Source organism: Buceros rhinoceros, unplaced genomic scaffold (assembly GCF_000710305.1).
Source record: "Buceros rhinoceros silvestris isolate BGI_N320 unplaced genomic scaffold, ASM71030v1 scaffold16879, whole genome shotgun sequence".
Lineage (NCBI taxonomy): Eukaryota > Metazoa > Chordata > Aves > Bucerotiformes > Bucerotidae > Buceros > Buceros rhinoceros.
Genome location: NW_010432319.1, coordinates 872 through 10135, shown reverse-complemented (window position 1 = coordinate 10135; position 9264 = coordinate 872). Strand labels below are relative to the sequence as shown.

General features: G+C 42.5%; 1 protein-coding gene across 1 annotated transcript in view; it reads left to right on the top strand.

Annotated features, from left to right (window-relative positions):
• Nucleotides 1-8962, top strand: part of LOC104500134 (golgi-specific brefeldin A-resistance guanine nucleotide exchange factor 1-like) — a gene marked incomplete at its 3' end in the record, with an annotated part of 83465 nt that extends 74503 nt beyond the window's left edge. The window contains exons 11-21 of the mRNA XM_010143737.1: nucleotides 1-46; nucleotides 983-1151; nucleotides 1329-1540; nucleotides 2206-2304; nucleotides 2707-2901; nucleotides 3242-3428; nucleotides 3857-3997; nucleotides 4583-4671; nucleotides 7779-7981; nucleotides 8417-8540; nucleotides 8837-8962. The exon at nucleotides 1-46 is cut by the window's left edge and continues 9 nt beyond it. Coding sequence (XP_010142039.1) covers nucleotides 1-46; nucleotides 983-1151; nucleotides 1329-1540; nucleotides 2206-2304; nucleotides 2707-2901; nucleotides 3242-3428; nucleotides 3857-3997; nucleotides 4583-4671; nucleotides 7779-7981; nucleotides 8417-8540; nucleotides 8837-8962 — 1591 coding nt within the window. The remainder of the gene's footprint in view (nucleotides 47-982; nucleotides 1152-1328; nucleotides 1541-2205; nucleotides 2305-2706; nucleotides 2902-3241; nucleotides 3429-3856; nucleotides 3998-4582; nucleotides 4672-7778; nucleotides 7982-8416; nucleotides 8541-8836) is intronic.
• Between the last annotated feature and the right edge of the window lie 302 nt (nucleotides 8963-9264).

Here is a 9264-nt window from a genome sequence, read left to right as displayed (position 1 = left end):
AAATGAGGCCAAAGGCACTGAAAATCAAAATCAGCCTGAGCTCCAGGTACGTGGATATAACTTATAAAGAAAAGTTCCAGCTCCCAGCATAATTAGTTGTGGGTTGAAGCACACTTCCTCTCTATCTTTCTTTTGGGTCATGGGGTATATATTCTATTTCAAGGCTTAGGGTCAGAATAAAACATTCTTCTTGGTAAGTGACTTAAATTCACAAATACTCATTCTTTGTTTTCTCTTGAGACCATCCCCATTGACGTCTGTGCGGTCTAACAATGCACCTATGTAGCTAGTCGTACTGCTGACAGTACTGTTACCCTTAATTATAGGAGAACTGTTAGAGGGAAACACAGAGGAAATCTGCAGGACTGATTTTATTATCTTTAGTGAACAACTTCACTTAAGTTGGTAGAAATTCAGCTGTTGGTGTTTGTGCATGTGTATTGCTGTTGCTGTGAAATATAACAAACCAGAACCGAAGCCTTTGTCGGTAAATTTTCCTTTGTGTTGTCTCCACTTGCCCTGCAACAGTAATACTGTTGAGAGGATGGATTAGAGGCTGCAGGGAACCTTTCAGAGCTACAGATATTGAATGGTAAAAATGCTAAGAAGGCATAGATAGAAATAGTGTACTGAAATTATGTAGCATTTAAAACCAAAAAATGAGCCAAATCCTAACCTCAGGGACAGTAAGAACTGATAGATTATAGGAGTATCTTCAAAGTCAAGCCCTTAGTTTTACAACCTGGAGTGTGTAAGACAGATAAGTACTAGATGAAAGTGAAAGGGTAGAGAGGGTTGCAGGTTATCTGGAGGTGCTCTCTTTTCTTAAATTCTGTTTTCCTGCTCCTTTTCCATTAGTGACCTGTGTGGCTCTAATAGTTCTGAATGGACCATGAACAAATAAACCTTTATTTTAGCTCATCTGGAGCTTGCTAACTCTTGTTTTGCTTCTTTTGTTCTCAAATGACTTACACCAATGAAGAATGAAAGTCTGAGGGAAGAGAAGGTCCAGTCAGCTTCTGTTGAGTCTATCCCTGAGGTCCTAGAGGAGTGCACATCTGTAGCAGAACATTCTGACTCTGCCTCAGTTCATGACATGGACTATGTAAATCCCCGAGGTGTACGTTTTACTCAGTCTTCCCAAAAAGAAGGTGAGAGTTAGGCAATGTTGCTAAGGTCCTTCCTCCCTTCCACTATTCTGTTTCACCTTCTGCTAAGAGGGTGATAAGCTCCTGTTCCTCCGTGGGTCTGTAACTATTTAGTTTGTAACACTTGCCAGGCCTGCAAAAGGCAAAACCAAAGAGTTCTAATCTCTCTCTTTCCTTTAGGAGCAGCACTGGTCCCGTATGGGCTACCATGTATTAGAGAACTGTTCCGCTTTCTTATCTCACTCACCAACCCTCATGACCGCCACAACTCTGAGGTGATGATCCATATGGGGCTGCAGCTACTAACTGTTGCCCTGGAGTCGGCCCCCATTGCAAACTACCAGTCTCTCTTGGGACTTGTGAAGGAGGAGTTGTGCCGACATCTATTTCAAGTGAGTCTGGCTTGTGGTAGTGTGGCGTATGGCACTGGGGAGTCAGATATTAATTTGCATCAAAGAGCCTATTGAAATATAGTATTCTGAGGTTTGGCAGGTCTCAGTCTTCATAAAAGCTCTCTGCTGTGTTGTAATGGGAGTTCTGAATTGCACCAGTGAAACAGCGTGTTGCAAAGCCAGAGAGGTTGTCATGTGCCATTTTCTTCAGGGCCAGGAAGGATGAGGTTGATTTTAATTTAACTGTTACCGTGGAATAACATTGTGTTTTGATGTATTTGGTTTGAGGTAATTTGGGTGCTTAGTAATAGGCAGAACCTTTAGACCATCAAGCTCTTAACTGCAAAAAGACTATCTCAGAGGCTCATCTTCTCCCAGGTTCCTTCTCCACTAAGAGGATCTGTGGACTTGGCAGAACAACAAAGTTCTAGTAGGATAAGTGTTAACCCAGACAAAAGGGAATTAAGCTTATTCGTCCTCAGTAGCAAAAAGTGAGACCAAGAGGTGGAATAAGGGATTGTTTTTTGAAATACCATTGCTGCAGGAGTCCATGTGGGTCTTGAGGCTGTTGCGGGTGATGCCTGCAGTGCCACAGTACTGCTACTTATACCGCATAATGACTAGCCTTTGTAATTCTTAAAGGCTTTTTTTCGTTTCTTGTGCAGCTACTGAGTGTTGAACGGCTCAATCTGTATGCAACCTCCCTCAGGGTTTGCTTTCTTCTCTTTGAGAGCATGAGAGAACATCTGAAGTTCCAGCTGGAGGTGAGTGTTTTTGAGTATCGCTGGGTGCCTAGTGGTAGTTTATTCAGTTAAAAGCATATAGCTAGGGAGTAAGATACAGTCTAAATATCAATCTACCTTTGTATAAATGAGGTTATGGGTAGGCTGTGTAGGTCTTTCCTTGCTGGATAATATCTTTGAGATTGGACTGCACTGCCTGCCTTCATACTGTTGGGGGTTTTTTTAGAATGGTAAATTCAGGTGCACTGAATGGTAGAACTGTCTGAAACCTTTTTACAACCTCCTTCAGAATGAGCCATCATTAAAGATGGAGTGTCTTGTGGAAAGATGAAGCTTAAATCTATTTTTGTAGTCCTCAAAGCTATTCACTGTCCTGCTTTCTTTTTTCTTTCCTTAAACTGAGCTGCCCTGTGTTTCTGCCAGATGTATGTCAAGAAGCTGATGGAAATAATCACTGTGGAAAACCCAAAGATGCCCTACGAAATGAAGGAGATGGCTTTGGAAGCCATTGTTCAGTTGTGGAGGATTCCCAGTTTCGTGACCGAGCTCTACATTAACTACGACTGTGACTACTACTGCGCCAACCTCTTCGAGGAGCTGACCAAGCTGCTCTCCAAGGTGCTGACCGGGGGCTGCCAGGGGGACAGTAACTCCGATCAAGGGTGGGCGCAGATACAGAACTTAAGAATCAGGGTGGCTGAAAGATTCGGGGTAAGAAGTCTGTAGAGATTAAGAAGGCCATTTAACATTTGGAAGCAGAAAAGAAAGAATAACCGTGATGCTTTAATGGTTATTAAAGCAGATAAACCATTAAGTATATGCTAGAAAGCTTTGTGTGAAAAGTTTAGAGTGTTCTCTTACATGCTTTAGGCTTCCACAAGCTGTGGGGGAAACTTCCTTCCCCCATTATGGTGAGAGAGGCATGGAAGTTGACTAATGCTTATATTTTATTTCCCAGAATGCCTTCCCAGTTTCTGGACAACTGTATACTGTCCATCTGCTGTCTCTGGAAGCATTGCTGACAGTGATAGATAGCACTGAGGCCCATTGCGAGGCCAAAGTGCTGAGTAACATACATCAACAAGAGAAGGAAATTGTCAAATCCAGCCTGGAAACCGTGAACAGCACCAAAGAAACAACCAATAGTAAGACCTTTTTCTGATACTTTGATATTCAGCTTAGCCTTGTGCTAAACTTGCAGGTCTCATTTTGGTAGCGAATATAGTAAGCTTCAGTCTTCCTGTTGGATGTTTCATAGCTACACACTGATGTTAATAACCTCGCTATTTGTAAAATTTATGGATATTAAAATGTGCCCCTCGTGAAGCTTTATATAAAGGCCATGTCGAGATTGGCAGTCAAGAAGAAGAGCATGCCATGGGATTCTTATAGACAATATACTGAGGAATCACAGTGACTGGGAGGAACTCCTTTGAATAAACATGTGATCAGTTTAGAGTAATCAGTTTATTGTTTTTCTGTTGCTAGCCTTTTCCTTGACTTACGTGTTTGTTTATGTGTGGGGTTGTTTTGTTTGGTGTCTTTTTTTTTTTTTTTCTTTCTACTGCTACAGATAATGAGAGATTACTCAGTGAGGGAAGATCTTCCAGTGCAGTCTCAGAGCCACCTGGGGCATGTCCTCCCACCAGTGGGTGCCTTATGGCTGACCAGATGAAGGAGGGCTGCATGGAATTGGAAGGAGGAAGTGAAGCAGGTAATAGTCTCTGTGTTGTACGTGCAGAGTGTGTATATTCTGAGTATGGTCCTGACACTTGCTAGCTAGTCCTGCTATAGTATAGACCACTGTAGCTGTTGTGTGTTCAAAGTTAGAAGGTATGTCGTAAATACTTCACGTGTGGTGAATTCATATGGGGTGAATATTTATTATATGTGTGCTATATACGCCTACTAACTGTTGCATTTTTTTTTCTTGGAGAGGGTTAGATCTTGTGGGTCACTTTGGGGCAGAAGTGTGTGAAATTCTTACCAGTGCTTAGTATTTTTAAGGTAGTCAGGGGCTGTCGGGGAGGATCAGTAATGTAGGTATTCAAAATAGCCAGAAAATTAAATCTTATGGATGAGTGAAATTGTTCAGGACTAGAAGGTACTATGTAGTTAGGCTGAAGAAAATGTGGAGGGTGGGAGTAATGTCAAAATTGAATAGTGGGAGTGTGACTGCCATTTGCAGGGCAGCATGTTGCAGTAAGGCTCCATGACTGAAAACCATGATGGGACACTATAGTGGGCTGGATGCTACTCCAGGAATAGGTTTGACTGTAATGACACTTTGTCCTTGTAGCGGAGAAGAGTATCCCCAGGAAGCCTACTCGATTTTCTTGTCTCCTTCCAAGCCCTCAGGAACTTATGCAGATTAAGAACAAAAAGAAGGTATGATTTGGAATATACCACAAATGAATCTTGGAGTGTTTTCCTTGTTTCCCAGCCCGTGTGGGCTTTGCATAACTAGTCACTTCTCAGAAATTTTGCGTTCTAGTCTGTGCTGATAAGAATTAAGTAGTCACTGAAAATCCTGCTGCACTGCAGAGAAAGCAGTGATTATTACCTGGTCTCCTTTAGTTGTGCCGAAAGTTGCAAGAGGTGTTGGGGAGACTTTGTGGCACAATTTGTAAGCTAGGTCCACCTGATTTCTGGGTGGGAAAGTTGCTGGATCTAGTTTGCATTATATGGAGATATTCAGCTACTTTCATCAAAAAGGGCAGGGTCTCTACTCTTATCAAAGCTGTAAATGGGAAGCATGCCAAGAGGCCCATAGCAGAAATTAACAGTCTAACCTGCTTTTCTGATTTGTTTATTCACATTTGCTTTGTCTTAGAGGTGACTGAAGAGGAGGTTGCCTTGACTGTGGCAAAGCCATTCTTTGTCTAGAGGTCTGATTCTTTGAACCTCATTAATCCAAGTTACAGTCTAAACTTTGTACAGCTTTTCCATTCCCTGAGTCTAGGTCTAGTGTTGGTTCTCCATGCTGATGGTTTTTGTATTTTTCTGCTGTCTTGTGTCAAACATCAAATAACTGTCCTAACTGTTCACCTCCAGAGACAGCAGATGAATATGGTATCTGCAGTTCCTGTGGGTTACACCGGACTTGATGGGGGAGGGGTGTTGGTTTTTTCATTTAGATTTTTTTTTTTCATTTGCAGGCATTCTTTGTACCAATTTTGTTCTCTTTGCACAACATATACATGAAGTAGCTATATTATTTAGGAAGAATTTCAGTGTGAAAATGACACATTCTGGATGAAACATGAGTAACCATAGTAGTTGTGGGGTAAGGAGCCAGATGATGTAGTGGAAAAACAAACTAATGTCTTTGAATGATTCATTTGTGGTAAAGAGAGAGGTTTTTGATTTGTACCTGACAAAAGCCTTCTGATCTCTCTCTCCAGTGTAGGTGGTTTTGTTTTACATTATTATAAGGGAGTGGTGGTCACACTTGTTTAAACTTACTTTCTTCAGTATTTTTAAGTACACCAGATCTCTTTCTACTGCCATACTAATTTGTGCTTTGCAATCCACTCTGGCAATCTCTGGATCTGAATGTAATTTAAGGCATTGTTTCTCTCTGCTGCAGTACTTAAGAACTTTGTTCTTTACCTGCAACACAGTGCTGCAGTGGGATAACGCTAACTCATTTTTCAAGCCACAAGGACTGTGGGGGGAAAATGACTATCAATCAGCACAGTCTTCAAAGGAACCATCAAGTTCTGGTACTAGCTAATTTCTGAGAAATTAGTATTTATTTAGTTACTCTTTAATTCATAACCCTTTAGCATTAAATCTAGTTTTCATGGTAGCTTTGCTGATGGACTTCGTGTGAAAGTCCATTGATGAGAAGGGAGCCTGCACAGTGCATTCACTTGGAATCTCTGGTAATCCTTCAGCTTTACTGTTCTGGAAAACAAGGTTGGAAGAAATCAAGAACATTATCAGTGGCTGAGAGTTTCTTAAAGAAAGTTCAGGTAGCCCTAGAAGAAGGGCAGTGCTTTATACTATAGCAGAGGGCAGAAAGCTGTTCATAAATCTGGTTTAGTTTGCCCAGGGAAAATCCTTTCCTGACCCTAAATCTGTTAATGGTTTCATCTTGAGCAGGACACACAAAACATTCAGCTTAAGTCGTGCTGATGCTGATATGCCACCAGCATGTTCTGCTTCCTTTAACCTCTGAAGTACTACAGATTACCACAGCTGGAAGGAGGAAGAAAGATAAATAAAAGCAGAAAGCAAATTATGCATCAAAAAGAAAGTTTTCTTTGATGTTTCCAAAGGCAGTGACCAGGAGCTCAGAAGCACAGGACTGACATGATTATAAATGCAGGGCAAACTGCCAGCAGTCTGGTCTCCTGTCAGGTGGTCGTAAGTATAACCAGTTCATAGAATATCCTACAGCTTGGGTTACAGGACTTGCAGTTGAACAGAAATGCTGCCAGCACCATTCAGGCCTGTTATTCTGGGGCAGCACGTGGTTATTATTTTGTTATGCCCTCTCTGGGTCCGAGTGCCTGCCATGCTATTTCAGGGTCTGTGTTTCACTGCAGTTTGAGGATGTGCACACAGGCAGGGGAAGTGGAGAACAGAGGGCTGGTGGCTTCTGAGGTACTGAGAAACCCAGGGGAGCTAGTAATCATGATGGTCACGAATTTAGTTCACTAGGTCATTGCTAGCAGTTTGATCGTGATAGGAGCTAACAGGGAACTGACATTTGTTCTGGTGCCTTAGTAAAGTTCATACAGTTGTTTGTGCTTTTGGTTTTTCTGAACACCACCAAGAACATTCAGTTAACCCTTTCTTAGTCACGTGTTTTATTACACTGCGACTGTGGTACAGTCTAGTGTCCTAAAATAAGAATCAAGCAGGGCAGAGTAGTTGACATCTCTTCAAAACTGCACCTGCTCTTCCCCGCCTACAGATAGCCTTGTCGTGCTGGAGTACCAGGTGTTCCTGGTACAGTGGCCCACTAGCAGAGTGTTTTGTGGTTATTAGTTTAAGCTTTTGCAGCTCTTCCTCCGTGCACCTGCTGAATAAGTGCCAAGGATTCTTGCTTCAGGTCTCCTGACAGTGAGCGAGCGTATGACAGCCAGAGGGGACAGAAGAGGGTATGGAGCAGTGCTGCTGTTTGTAACTGGGTAGAGTTGATCTTGCCGCATGTCTGGGGTTCATCAGAGAGCTTCCTCTGCTCTGGTTACATACTAGAGCAGGTGAGGCATTTGGGGTAGCAGAACTAATTGCTAGATAAAATGCCAAAGCTTTTCAAAGTCAGCAGCTCGTGATTGCTCTGTCCAGTATTATTTGATAGTGAATCCTTGTGATGAATGCAGGTTTTCTGACCTTGGTTAGCCTTCTGGCTGGATTACACAGTACAATAAACTTGATCATTTTGAGGTTCATCTATTTTTTATTTGCATTTGGATCAAATGCCAAGAACAATTTAAAGAAAGAAATGCACTTCAAGCTTGTAATTATCAGAATGTCTCCTTCAGCTCCTGATAACTGGCACAGAGCAGTTCAACCAAAAGCCAAAGAAAGGGATACAGTTTCTGCAGGAGAAGAACCTTCTTGCCACTCCCATTGACAACAATGAGGTGGCCAGGTGGCTACGGGAAAATCCTCGCCTGGACAAAAAGATGATTGGGGAATTTGTGAGTGACCGTAAGAACATAGACTTGCTGGAAAGCTTTGTTGGGTGAGTATCTTTCTGTGTCTTTATTCAGATAAGAGTGAAAGTTAAGAGTTCAGTAATAAAAAAAGCAGTGGAGGCATAACTCCTGGAGGCATTACCTTGGAGTTGTACCACTTGGTTTTCTGTGTACCACCATGCCTTAATTCTGTGCAGCTCTTGCATGTGGTAGCAGCTTAGACTCATAATAGTACGGTGCTCGAAATCATCTCTCCAGTCTTCACAGAGATGAGCACAAACACTATCACCTGTAAGACTGACTCTCTTATTGGTTTTTTGCCTGTTCATGGTATATTTTTTCTCTCCTCACCCTCCCCTCTTAACTGTCTGTTCTCTGTGAAATCTATTCTGATGCTGAAACAAACAAGTTTGTAGTCAGTAAGTTTTTCCTACCTTTCTCATCCTGCTTCTGTTTCTCATTGTTTTTCATTCTTCTTGCAGGACTTTCAGCTTCCAAGGTTTGAGGCTGGATGAAGCTTTACGACTTTATCTAGAGGCCTTCAGATTGCCAGGAGAGGCACCTGTAATCCAGAGACTGCTGGAAGCCTTCACAGAACATTGGAGGGTGTGTACTTGTAAGGGAGGAAGCTAAAATCTGCATTCTGTCTTATGCATCTCCTTGCCACGATGGACATGTCAGATGAAACTGCCTGTATAAGCTTACTGTGCCCTGCAGGTAGCAGCTGTTATCTTATAGGAGATGGCAGTGGCACATAGATTTCCACCTTTTTGGGAGCCAGAGGCTGGGGTTTTTTTTTGTCCCAGAGATGATTCAATACTGTGGGTTAGGTAAATGGCTGTCTTGGGTCATTGGTATCGCTGTTCTTGTAGGACTAACTTGTGCCTGCATTTGCCTTTCAGAAATCAAATGGGTCCCCATTTGCTAATAGTGATGCCTGCTTTGCCCTGGCCTATGCAGTTATTATGCTGAACACTGACCAACACAACCATAATGTCCGCAAGCAGAACGTCCCAATGACGCTGGAGGTGGGTGTTACCACCGTAGGCACCTGTCTTCTCTGGTTTTGATAGCAATGTAGCACGTGTTTTTATCTTAGTGGCATTCTCTTTTTTTTCCCTGGCATTCATCATTCACGTACACAGTAAGCTGGTGTGCAGCACTGAGGTTGAGTACAGATGGAGAGAGGAGCTGTGGGCAAGGGGCAGTCTGAAAGAAATACAACTTAGCAGCCAACTTGCCAAGTTTGTCAAGAGGCTTGCGTGTGCCTGAGCGCAAACTGTATCCTAAGATGTAGTAAGAATGAGAAGGTTATTGAGCTTCTGTGCAC